At 39.5% G+C, this 12,807-nt stretch overlaps 1 protein-coding gene across 2 annotated transcripts in view; it reads left to right on the plus strand.

Annotated features, from left to right (window-relative positions):
- Window positions 1–12,807, plus strand: part of CBL (Cbl proto-oncogene) — a 45,998-nt gene that overhangs the window by 6,272 nt on the left and 26,919 nt on the right. Inside the window, exon 2 of one of the 2 annotated variants that reach the window (XM_068917007.1) lies at window positions 3,557–3,804. The exons of the other annotated variant lie outside the window; for it this stretch is intronic. Within the exon in view, the coding sequence (XP_068773108.1) occupies window positions 3,557–3,804 (248 nt within the window). The remainder of the gene's footprint in view (window positions 1–3,556; window positions 3,805–12,807) is intronic. 2 annotated transcript variants of the gene reach the window in all.

Raw genomic sequence — 12,807 nt, forward strand, 5'->3', positions numbered from 1 at the left:
CACGTTCTCTATACTTCCCACCCATGACAGCGCTGCATATATAGTGTCACTGCTTCCCTGCTCTAATGACTTTTTTTGTGTGCGAATCTAACGGAGCAGTGATGAAAAGAAAAATACTTTAAATCTGGAGTTAAGTCAGGGCAAGCTACGCTTTCTCTTGGGTGGAGAGATTCAGCTCCAGGCCTAGAAAATCTGTATAAGATCTTTTCCTTGAATGAGTAGATGGCAAATTCTTCCCTCAGAAGTGAGGGTGAATTTGGGTTTTGGTTATTTTATTTTACTGTTCAGTTTGGAAAATGAAAATCAGTGAAGTCAATTTTAGTGTTCTTAATTGGCTAACTTTTTAGAATCCCCTTCCGAGGTTTAAAACGCTTGTGAGTTATTTGTTGGTGTTTCTAAAAACACAACAATGACTCTGTAAAAGGCTAGTTTGTGAGAGAACAAAGCATAAGCCAGGCAAACTGGGATGACTTCAGAGGGTGGTTTAAAAACATGGATTGCTTGTGCTTGTTGCCATCTCACCTAATCAACAAGATTTGCTGCTTTTTCCTCAATTTCCTTGCACTTTGGGTCGCTGTGGAGGGCCGGTGGCTCGCTGAGGGGCGGCTGTTCCCAGCGCTGGGAACATTCCTTTCGACGTTGTCACGATGCTGCAAGTGCACACGTAGAGAAACAAGCAAAATGCAACTGTTTTTGTTGCTGCTGTATTGCAAAAACAACCAACTCTGCTCCAGAGACGGCTGTTCCTAGATACATAGCTTTGTTTAAATGCTTACCTTAGCTTGTTTTTTGTCTGCTTGGTAAATAAAGACGCTCATCCGATGATAAAATCAAAGCTGTTCTGGATCTTCTCTTAACTGTTTGAATATCTTTAAAATTCACTTGTGAAAAGTTTTATAGAGGCTATGAGTGGTTGGCTGAACGAACTTCTGCTTTGAGGAAATTTTTCTAATAGATATTGAAGTTTGTTACGTTACTGATGTGTCGTGGGTCTGCTTCTTCTATAGCTGGATAGTTTCAAGAGATAACAGCCAAGGCGTTTCCTATTACAGATGTCTGAGAGAAATGGCTACCCTGGCTTGTGTGCTTGCTTCATGTGGCTTCCTCATCAGAACTGTGTTTTTATTAAGTTTTTATAGCCACCACGTAATGAACAATTTCTGTTGAAGAAATTATTTTGCTACCCTTAGCACGCTTCAGCTGTGTCTGCAGAACATATCTAGGACCTATTTGTACTGCATAGTGAAACTAGTTTTTGTCAGGGGACAAATGTGTTGACTCAATTTGCTGATACGGTTCACTGTACAATTTTCACAGGCTCTAAGGAAGCAGTAATTGAGGCATCAAAATCAATTGGATAAGTCAGTCGTGTGACCGTCCATCTCCTTTTCTAGACTGCCTAATACTTGTCTCTTCAAAATGGAGGGAAAATATGGCTAGTTTTAGTTCCATGGGTTCATGCAGAGGCTTTTCTAGAGAAGAAATTCTTTACTGGCAGTCAGGTTTTTCTGTTTGAGCTTTAATACGTTCTGTGCCTTTCTCTTCATTGAAGTTGAGTCTGTCTTAATCAGCTCTTATTAGAGGCAGCACTGTTAAGTCAGATATAATTGGAGATGTCACTTACCCCTCCAAGGTTGCTTTTTGGATATACTCTCAAAGGCAAAGTGGAATGCTAGAGCTCTATTTCAGAATAAATTACCTAGTTTTCCACCAGTGTTTGAGTGCCTAGTGGAGTAGGTATTTGAATATGAAATGTAGGGAGCCAGTAGTTTCCTCACAAAGGTTTCATGGGATTTTATGAAAGTGATACACTGCAAAAGGACTTGAGGTTGTTCTTTTACCTTTTCCTACCTGCTTCTCTTTAGTTCATTCTGCACAATTACATTGTCTGATACTTTTAATATCCTTACACGTGGTAGTGGCATTAATTTAGACCTCATTCGTGTGTTTCAGTATTAACCTGTCAAATAATGTGCATTTTAGTAAAGAGCTTTAGGGAACTGTATGTACATTTTGTACTGGCTTTCCTTTTAAGTTTGATGTAGAAGGCAGAAGCTAGAAGCTGTTAGCCAGCAAGACAGCAATAAGACTACATCAAGACTGCTGATTTTTAGTTTATAAACTTCACCTGCAACTGGCTGTGCAAATGAGGAGTTTCAGCACTTATAGCTGAAAGTGTACCACTGATTTTTCAAATTGGTATTTTCCCATTATCTCTCCCTATCTTCATCTCATTCTACATAGTAGAAAAATGTGGCCATGGCAGATGCTGAAGAGGACTCCTTAAGCTCGTGTGGTAGGGGAGGATAGTTATCATGAGCTTTTGATATGTAAGCACTACAGCCCTGTACATCAAAGACCTATATTAAGTTCAGTTTTCATCCTCATGTCTTTATGTACAGTTTTAACAACGGTATTGCTTATGAGGTCTGAGTGGGATTATTCTATTTGCTGCTGGTGCCTTAGCTGCATAATACAAAAGTAAGTGCATAAAAATGCAATTGTTGAATCAATGATCCAATAAATTCTTTTTATATGGCAGAACTTTGGCTTGATAGGCTCAAATTCTTAACTTTGAGGATATATGATCGCACTGCCAAAAAATAAGTAGAGAACTTGTGAATGGGAAAGAAGAAAAATGAGATACTTAGTCATATGTTAACCAGAAGGCAGGTTATGGGCATCTAATACATCTTTAAACTAATTACTAGTAGGGGGAAAAAAAAAAAAAAGCTGTGTATGTGCTGTTATGGGGAAAAAAAAGGCACAGAAGAAAAATTATTGTGAAGGGTCTAGTTTTGTTGAGATGCGTGTAACTGAAGTTAGAAGCAAACTTGATCTATAACTGGGGACAAAACAGTTCTTGCCAATTAAATTTTTACCCAAACTTCACTTACAACATCTGTTGTGCTACAGCTTCTTTCTCATTCTTGCACAGAGAAATTTCATTACGTTCATTCTTTCTCAATGGTTGTCATTATCCTTAGAAGCTAGCGTTCCTCTTAGTCCTTGTATGTATTCAAGGACAAAGAAAAGGAGATTCCTTTAGTGCCGTTGTCTTCCTAAGACTTTCTGCCTGGCGATGCTCACTGGCATGACCGGATACCTGTGGCAAGGGAACTTCCTATATGGGCATATTTGTCCTGAACATACGAGTCAGTGTGGGAAGCTTTTTTAGCCAAAATCAGGACAACTTAGCAGGTAAAGTTCTGCTTCTGGACGTGTTCAGAGTCTGAACTAGGGCAGGAAGTGCTGCGTACAGAGTAAGTTGCATCCTTGCCATTGACAAGGAAATTGAACGTGGAGTTTGTCAGATTCTTGCTTAATGTATCTGTGTGTGTGGTGGGGGTTTTGTCAGTCCGTACGCACGTCAGGCCATAGATTTGATTCTTTTATGGTGGCTGGGCTCCCTGTCTGGACCTGAGCAACAGCAAATGCCGTTTGTTGTGAATGAATATTTCAGTGTATAGTTTTCATAAGTATTGCTGAATTGTGTGATTGATCATGGCTTGCAATCTTCACGTTTTCAAAATAGTGCCTTCTGTATTAATTGTAGGTGGTGCGTTTGTGTCAGAACCCAAAGCTGGCATTGAAGAACAGCCCACCCTATATCCTAGATCTGCTACCTGATACGTACCAGCATCTACGAACCATCCTGTCACGCTACGAGGGGAAGATGGAGACCCTAGGAGAAAATGAGTATTTCCGAGTGTTCATGGAGAACTTGATGAAGAAGACCAAGCAGACCATCAGCCTTTTTAAGGAAGGGAAAGAGAGGATGTATGAAGAGAACTCTCAGCCTAGGTAACGGGGAGAAAATGTTCTCAAGTTTTTGTGATACAAGTTTGCTTTGGTGAGCAAGATCTTAGAAGAAATGGCTAGGTTGGTTGGTGTGGTCTCTGTACGCAAAACCAGAGACTGTCAAGAGAATTAAGGCTAAGTGTAGAGTTTGCAGTAAAATATACTTAGCTGTATTGAAGTCAAAGAGCAGAGTAAGTGTTCAGAGCCTGTATAGCCTTGGTGGTTGTGTAGTTCATTTATGTTAGGTTAGAATAAGTTGTGAAGTCCGTTGTGAAAAGGTTCTGCAGTTCTTTATGTTTTGAGGTAGAGAATGCCTTACACATGAGAGAATGATAAGGTTTGGAGTAACCTTTCTGGCAATCTTAGGGAACAACAGAATATTTCATGTATGTAGTAACAGTCATCCAAACTAAAACTTAGTGAAATTGATCTTTAAGCTTTATGAAACTTCCTTTTTTTTGAAGACTGGAACTGTCTAGTATTCAGGGAGGAGAGGGGGAAGTAATGTAACCTTAGTTTATGGAAATAAAACATTGTACTAAACTCCCTCAACTTTCATATGTTAGAGTAAAATTTGAAATTTAAGGTAGATCAGGGTGCCGCTTTCCTTGTAAACTCTTCTTTAATTGTGTGCAGAAGGCACAGCTGAGGTCAAGGGACGCAGCTGAAGTGAATAGCGCTATTAAAAAGGATTGGAGAAGGAGATGAGCTTCTCTTGGTCAAAATTGCATGAGTTTGGTAAATGCTACACTGTGCCTGAAAGGCTTCTCCTTTCCTCCCTTCAGCTTTAAGGTAAGGAGCGCTTGGGTGACTTGAGGAGAAAGCTGTGGGAAAGGTTGATCTGACATCTTTGTCTAGCTGTTAATGATGAGGTGTAATAGAGCTGTACAGAGTCTATGTTTGTAATTTTAAACTCATGTCAGAGTTTTGAAGTAGGTACTACTTCACTTTTGGAGTAAATCTTAGTGGAAAAAAGTGAAAACAACCTACTCACTGAACCTAATTGGTCTAGGGAGAATATGTGGTTAATGCCCTGGCAACTACTTGCTTTAATTACTTTGAAATAAAAATGAGAAGTGGTGATACAAGTTTCTGATATAAATGCTTTTTTTTTTTTGAGAACGTGGTACAGTGGTGTGTCCATGTAGCATTTTCTGTCATGTTGAACTCTAAGATTATGATAGTGGCTCTAGAAGACACTGCTGTACTGTTTTATCTTTCATCTCCAGTGTTCAAGAATGGATTAAGAAGCTGAAGTCTCTTTTTCGATTGTTGTTTAGCATCACTTCTTTGTGAGATAAGACTTGCTTTTAGGGTTTGGAGATCCGGGGCCTGGGAGTCTAAATCTGGCATCTTGATGTGGTACCCCTGCTTCTTTTAAAAGCTTAGGTTTCTCTATGAGGCCTTCAGGCTTTGGGTTCAGTGCAATGTGTGAACTCAAGGTGGATGTGATTTATTCTTTAGGGGAAAACATGGTTACTGCATATGCAGTTGGCTCTTTGTAGGTATTTTTCACAGGTAAAGCGGGTAAGTGGGAGAAGCTGATAGCTGGAATTTTCATGAAATGTTGTAGAAGATAATGAGCGTGAGATGTATGGGGCAAAAAACTACTTAGCCTGGTATGTTGTGGGGATGAGGCAATACTTAATGGAAAATTGCATTTTTATCCTTCACTCGTTTCAGTGTGTGCTACAGTATGAAAAGTACTTATTTTTTTTTACTGTGAATAAATGGATTCAACTGACTGAAATTGAACTCTGGGTCTTCTGCTGAAGCTGACCACTTCATTGAATAGTCTTTTGAGATATTAATAGTATGGATCATCATTTAAGACTATTAACAGTGCAACAGGTTACATTTAAAATATTTTAGTAGCTTTTTGTTGGAAATGGTATTATTTGGCTCCCATGCAGTGTAAGTGACACTATTATCCAGAACACTTACTGCTGCCTTGAGAAGTTGGCTTAAAGGGGCCCTTTAAACCTATGAACCCTTTAGAATTTATCTGTGATAGTTTTTCTGGTTAAACGTGCCTGTATTGTGATCTATCCATCATAAGCATGGGATGTCTCATGAGTAAATGATGAGTAGCCATGTCAATCTTAAGTCCAGTGTCTTGTCTCCTGTCCCTTACGATTTCAGGGAGAGGCAAAAAGGAACAGCTTTGGATAGTTAATCAACTTGAAAAAATCCTTATTCAGCTTGTAGTCTAATGACAAAAATAAATAAAAAAAAAAATCCAAATCAGTTGATAGGAGCTTCAGAAATAGGCTTCCAGCAGAGGTTTGTTTTCCTGTAGAGTTGATGGGACTCTCTGAGGACTTGCTATTTGTATCATTTAGGAGTAAACAACTTGCCAGAGCTGCAAAGATGGTGGGTCTTGTAAGCATAAAAGCAGAATCGCATCCCACCTAATCTCATAGCATCTTCCTTTGCTTTTCACTCATGTCAGCCCAGGAAGTAGCAGTTCTGTAATGATATGCAGGGTAAATTTCAGATACCCTTTGCCTGGTGCTGGCGATGAGCATGGTAACGTTTTCAGTTACTCTCTAATTCTTCATGGAATAAAAAGAGGTTAGAGTAGTCTGTGCCTATGATTCATATGCCAACTCAAGAGAGAAACTGTATGAAGAACGGCACTTTTGGTTCAACTAGGGATTTTGTTAAATATTGCACCTAGGGCAGCAGCCTCCTTGTTTGTGCGGCTCTGGAGGCTTTTGGAACCTGATTGCTTCCATTGCTATTCCTTTGTTTCTTTTGAAACTTGATTAAATGGAAGTTTTGTTTAAATGCGTCTTTGGATTTAAAATATATATAATAATTTACAGTGGATGAACTAAAAAGACTTTCTCACTTTGTTAGAAGTTGAAGAAAAATATTTTCTCTTTTGTAAGAATTAATGAGTTCAAATGCCCAAAGCAAGGGAGAAACTTTCTAGAAGTCTGTCAGCAGGCTGTAGAGCAAACAAATATAACTTGAGCCTGGTATTCACTGGAAATTTCCTCATGGCAGTGTATGTGTGTGTATATTGTACAACGTATATTGTTTTGCTCTTGATCTTAAATAAGCTTGCTGCTAATGTTAGTCTAGTCTTCAGTGTTTTGAAAATATGCTGTTGAAATTCTAATCTGATGTACTAAATCATCATTTTTTAATTTTCTTGACTTTTTCTGACTTTTTCCTGTTGTCCTTGAAGCTGCTTTGTTGCTGTTCTTCTGGATTTTAGCATTTACTCTGCTTCTTGTTGTATATGCCCTTACTTCCCTCTACGAAGTGTCTCTTGATGTAGAGCAAATGCGCTATTTTGACATTTGCATAACCAGCGTGTGTGCTGTGCAGGTGTTTGCTAATAGCAAACACATCAGTAATTAAATGACTGAAGTCTTTTAGATTGTAGGGTCAGATTTGTCTTGATTGTTTGAACATCAGCTTTTTTTTTTCCCCCCCCTAAAACACTCATATACTCTCCCTAAAGTTTTGCAGAAATTCTCCAGTGCATTCCTCTAAGGTGGACAAAAGCAGAATTGGAGCAAAACTACAGAGCCTCGTGTCTTGTGGCTGCTTGCGCTGCTTTTTAAGAGTTCGTAACAGACACAAGGTGCACATCATCCTCTGAGTATTTTGGTACAGTGTGTAGTATATGTGTTTACAGTAGAAGTGCGCAGGAGTATACTATGGATCCTACTTGGTATTTGTTGTATGGTAGACTGAGTTTAAAATCCATTAGTACAAAATAAGAGTGTATTTGCATACTGAAGGTTTACAGGTGTATTTGTAAAGAGCAACACACCAACCCCTGATGTAGTCTCCAACTTCCTAAGCACAGGAGAGGGGCAGGGGCGCTCAGAGCGAGTTTAGCAGAGACTTGTGCAAACGCTCATTGTACTCACGGATGTAGGTGAGTGTTTTGTTCCTTGAATTTTTTGACAAGTTGCAGTCATAGAGCTATTAAAAGTGAATGCAGTTTTCTCGTGTCAAGTGTTAACAGCCCGCGTGCGGAAAGCATCTTCCTGTTGTGACTAACACCGCAGTTAGTGAGACTTCCAACGCCGTGAACGCTCAATGGCTTCTTTTCTTTTCTTAGGATTATAACGGCTGTTTTGTCGTTTTAACAGTGTGGTTTTGATGCATAGTGGTTCAGCTGAAATTGCTGCTGGCTTGCATAAACTCATACTGCGATTTTTGTGGAGAGAACTTATTTGGTTATTTTATTAGGAGAGCTTTAAAGATACCATATAAATTCTGCTTTAGCTTACTTGCATATCTATTTAAAGGTTAATGCTGTTGTGTTTTTCAAGCTATGTGTGCGCTTCTTAACTAGTAAGTACGTGTAATAACTTCTTTAGTTGCTGCTTAGAGACTGAGCAAGTGCATATTCTTTAACTGGGTGACTTTTCAGTAGATTTCTTTTAATGGAGATCCTGTATTGCTTCTCTGAGTATTGACAGTTTGGGGGCTTATTTTGGTTGTTCTTGCTAATAGGTAGCCTGGTCTCTGAAAACAGATAATATTTGAGGGTTCAGTAAGCTAAAAAGGTAGCATCTGCAGGCTTTGATATTGGAATTAACTAGTATTTCAAGACTTAATCATTCTGGGTATTTCTTTTGTTACATGCTTACAGTAAGCTAAGCATAAGTCATTTGATAATCTTTGGCTCTGAGGATTCGAGCGCTTCAGAAACTTTGGTTCCTACTCTGTGTAGATCCACAGTGCTTCCTCATGCCAAAGGCGTTTAAGACTTTTCAGTTAAAAATGAAAATACCGCTCAAAGTTTGTAGCCTATAAAGTTGAAACAGTGCAATAAAAGAAGTTCTGTGGAGTATATTTAGCAGTTTAATACCCAGAAGAGAAAGGTACACTCGTTGAGCACTGAATAGCCCACTGGGCTACCTGTAATCGTGAGTATTTTGCTCCTCTGACCCTGTACATTTTGAAAATTCCTTATTTTTTTAATAATTGTGACAACAGCCGGTTTAAATATACATGTCTTTCCAGCAGCAGTGTAATGGTTCCACTGATTATTGGTGCTATTAATACTTAAGACGCAACTGGTCTGAACGTGCTGAACTCACCTCGTTGTTGATTACAGTTTAATTCAGAGCCTCAGTGGTTATGCTGGAGTATTTATGTTTCTGTCACAAAGTATTTACTTCTCCAGACCTCCTCCTTGCACAGAGGAGCTACCATTCATAAACTGACACTGCTACATAAATTACTCATTGCAGCTGCTTTTCTACAGTTGTAAAAATAATCTATTTATACTTTACACTGCAGGTCAGAAAAATAACTTGTTGATCAGCAGACAGGGATAGGAATCATCTGTTACTGGGGAACAAATTAATTGCGATGAAAGAGGCTGTTTTTCACCACTGAATCAAATTTATTGAATATGTTAAAACAGTCTACTATGAGTGAAAGCTCAGCCTTATTATCTAAATAAGATTGAACCATTGCAAACATTTTTGTATGAGAATGCTGTTAATGTAAGCTTGAGGGTGGAGGGTAGGTGAAAGGCTGAGGAGAAGTAATTACTCAGTATGTAGACTGGATATTTGGGAAACAGCACAAGTTATTTTATGACTTCAGCTTGCATACTTGGGAAAACAAACTTTGAATTAACTGATCTGTACAGAAAAATGAGATTATGCAGGGACTATCATAAACCCTTTCCTTGCAACATAAAATTGCAAATAAGATTTGGGAAGCTGGTCTGTATTTAACTATTGTCATTCTGACAATGATCTTACGGGATGCTGGCTCAGCAGGATTTTATACTCCACGTCCAATGTGAAGACTTACTAAACTGCACAGGAAAAGGCTTCCAGTATTTAATGTCTACTGGAAATGACTATGCATATTCTCTAAAGGGGAAGGAAATGCATGAAGAATGACTTGAGGAAAAAAAAAAAAAAGGAATATAAAGAGAAAAAGTTTAGAAACAGTTGTGTTAAGCCATAAACTGGAAAAGGCCTCTGGGGGAAGAGGGAGATTGGCTCTAAAATCTTGTATTTTGAAATGCTTCCCCACCACCACCCAGCACACGCTCCTGTCCACTGAAAAAGAGATGATAATATAAAATGCAAAACTCAAATGGTGTATGGTGTAAGCACGTCCTCCTTTTGTCACTTCCTTCTAATACAGCTAAGACATTTTCATAAGAAACGGTAGTGAGAAGTCTACATCTGCATTTAAATTAGAACATGGTAAAGAAAAGAACAGGCTCCAAAGCTGCCCACAAGAAAGGTTTCCTTGCCAGTCTCCAGCATAGGAACACTAACTAACTGCTTGTTACCCAAGGAGAAATTCATTGTCATTTAAATGTTGTTGGAGAGCGGAATGAGAATTATTTCTCTTTAATTTGGCTTTAAATCAGTAGTTGAGGTGGTAGCTACTGAACTCAAAACATAATTGGCATAAGCTTGTGTTTATTTTAGTTTTATTTCTGTCAAGAGTGGTGCCACTGTCTTGAAAAGCAATTTATGGTCAAATGTAAGCTTTTGGATAATTGCACAGTAAGCAGTGATTTTTATTCGTTTTTAGCTTGTTTCTTCACCGAGTTTGTAATACTGTAGACTTCTCGAGAAGTCTTATCCTCTGGACTTGATTTCTGTGGGTGGAACTGCAAGCACATTGGCTAGTTGACTAACTAGACAATTAGGTTGTCAGAGAGAAGGTCTGTCTAACACACTAACTAGACAGAAGGTTTTCTAACACCTTCTGTAGCGTGAGTTGTGTGGGCTCGCTTGCTTAGCTCCCTTCCCATCGCTGTGGAAGGTGGATTCGTTTGTGCTTGCAGTTACGTGCCACCCGCAGCTGGCTTTGGTGGTGTGACTTGCTGACCACTACCTGCTCCTAGAAATGTCTGTAGAGTTATATTAGAGGGAGAGGCTGGATGTGGTGGTGGGGTGTGCGGAAAAATAGAGGTCTGGTTCCCAATTATGCAGCAGGACAGCTACAGCCTGGGCAAGTACTGCCATTCTCAGCGATCATAGTGGTTGAAACTTTAAAAGCAGATATACACTAGAGTTGTCACAGGAGTATTTGTTTTGTGAAATATCTTGTTTTCAGCATGTCAGCAGGATTTGAGTTGGAAGTGAAATGGTAGAGCTTGAACTATGGCAAAGAAAATAAGACTCCTTATTTCACACTTTGTCTTCAGCCCCCTCCAGACTCTCTTGAATATCACCGCCCCACTGAGGGTTTCCTTCAAGAAAGGCAGGAAAGTCTTGAAGATGAATTTTTGCTTTCTGTTTTTCCCTTTAACTGCAGGTAATTCTCTATGACAAGTAGCCCCTAAAATATGAGTTTTGACTCTACTGCTGAGAGTATAAATGGTCAAATATAGGTATAATAAGTAGTGTTGATCTGAGCAGCAAGTTTTGCTGTGGTAGTCCCAAGAATCTGCTGAATATCTGAAGTTGTGATAAAAGGATTGGTGTGTCCAGTTTCTTGCATCTCTAAAGCTGCATTTGGTCCCACTTAAAATTTTTAGACTGGAAAGAAATAGCACATAAAGAGAGCACAGCACACACGCTACTGTCTTCCATTAGCGCACTATTGCGTTTTGGCAGTAGCCGCAGTAGTTAATTGTAAAAGAAAAGCTTCACAGCGGTGGCGACTGTTGTACACAGATTTGTTGCAGAGATTAACCAGGAGGGAGGGTACAGTGCCGTGAATGCAGTCGCTTCTGATTTGGCCTCACGCAGGCCAGCTCAGGTGCAATGTCTTGTGAATGGGGTAGTTCAGCTCCTGGACCTGAGCCAGAGGTGTGTTTTGTGCTTGAGCTAACATCCCTATCCACGCACACGGGTGAGCGTAGCATCCACCGATGCAAACTGGCCTCTCTGCGGAGGAGGCGAGAGTGCTACCCCTCATCCAGGTTATTCAAGCCTGCTGTTGAGAACGGGCTGCGTAAAGGAAAGGGGATTAGACCGAGAATGGGCACTTAGGTGACTCTGCAGAATTCTCTAGTATGGGCAGCTAACTTGCTGGTTCTAAGGCGTCTTGTTTACTCTTAGGCTGCTATTTTACTCAACCTGTGAAGTACTGTAAATTTTATAGATCAGTGGCCCAGCAGCGCTTTGTAAGGTGACCTCTGTTGAGCTAGTAATAGTTAAATGGAATTTCATTCACTTCCTGTGTTGCAAGTTTTGTTGAAAGTAGTTCCGTTGTTTCTATTTTTAAAACTGTTTATTGTGTGTGGAGGACTGCAGTTGCCACAGAGTTATAAAAGTCCACTCAGGGTCACTTCAAGCATTTCTACGTGTGTACATGGGCTAGAGTTTTGTACTAACATGAAGAGCATGTTAAAAACTTTGTGCTGATGTAGTAGTAGCACGTAAGATGCAGTTGTTCTGTCTGGAACCAGGTGCAGCCACTTTTCTGTTCAAACTGCGAGACTGCTAGTGTCTGCATAGTCTGGAACACCTGAAAAGTATGCGTGATGTGAGAGCCTCACCCCTTTGTGGTTTCTGAAGGGTGCATTTTGCGTGCTTCTTGACTTATTTTAAAAGTTTTTTTTTTTTGAACCCTTATATCTTCAAAATATAAAATTGTAAGATCTAAAGTGGTTACAGGAAAAAAAAAATCTTAGAGTAGCTTTCGTCTGCCAGGCCTTGTTAAGGTCGCTAGCAGTTACTGTTCAAAGGGAGGTCCGAGATGCAGCGTTTGGGCTTTGTTTTTTTCCCTCTCTTGTTACTCTCCTCTTGTGAAATGGATTCATGTCGTTAAACCTTTCTGTGCTTTTGCTTTTATCCTTCCTTGTAAAATAAGGATGTCACCCTGCAGTAGTGTTCATAAGCTTCAGCTGAAGCACCGTTAGTATTGGGATTCTCAGTTCTAAAATTGCTTAAGAACATTTGTGGTTAAACTGACTTAACAGAACTAAACACAAGGTAAATACCTTTTTTTTTTTTTGGGCCCTAGAAAATGTAAGTTAAAATTATCTCATGTTCAAAAGAACATTGAAGTACTAAAGGAAGTTTTATCTGTCAGTATGGTCGTTGA

This window comes from Struthio camelus, chromosome 22 (assembly GCF_040807025.1).
Source record: "Struthio camelus isolate bStrCam1 chromosome 22, bStrCam1.hap1, whole genome shotgun sequence".
Classification (NCBI taxonomy): Eukaryota; Metazoa; Chordata; class Aves; order Struthioniformes; family Struthionidae; genus Struthio; species Struthio camelus.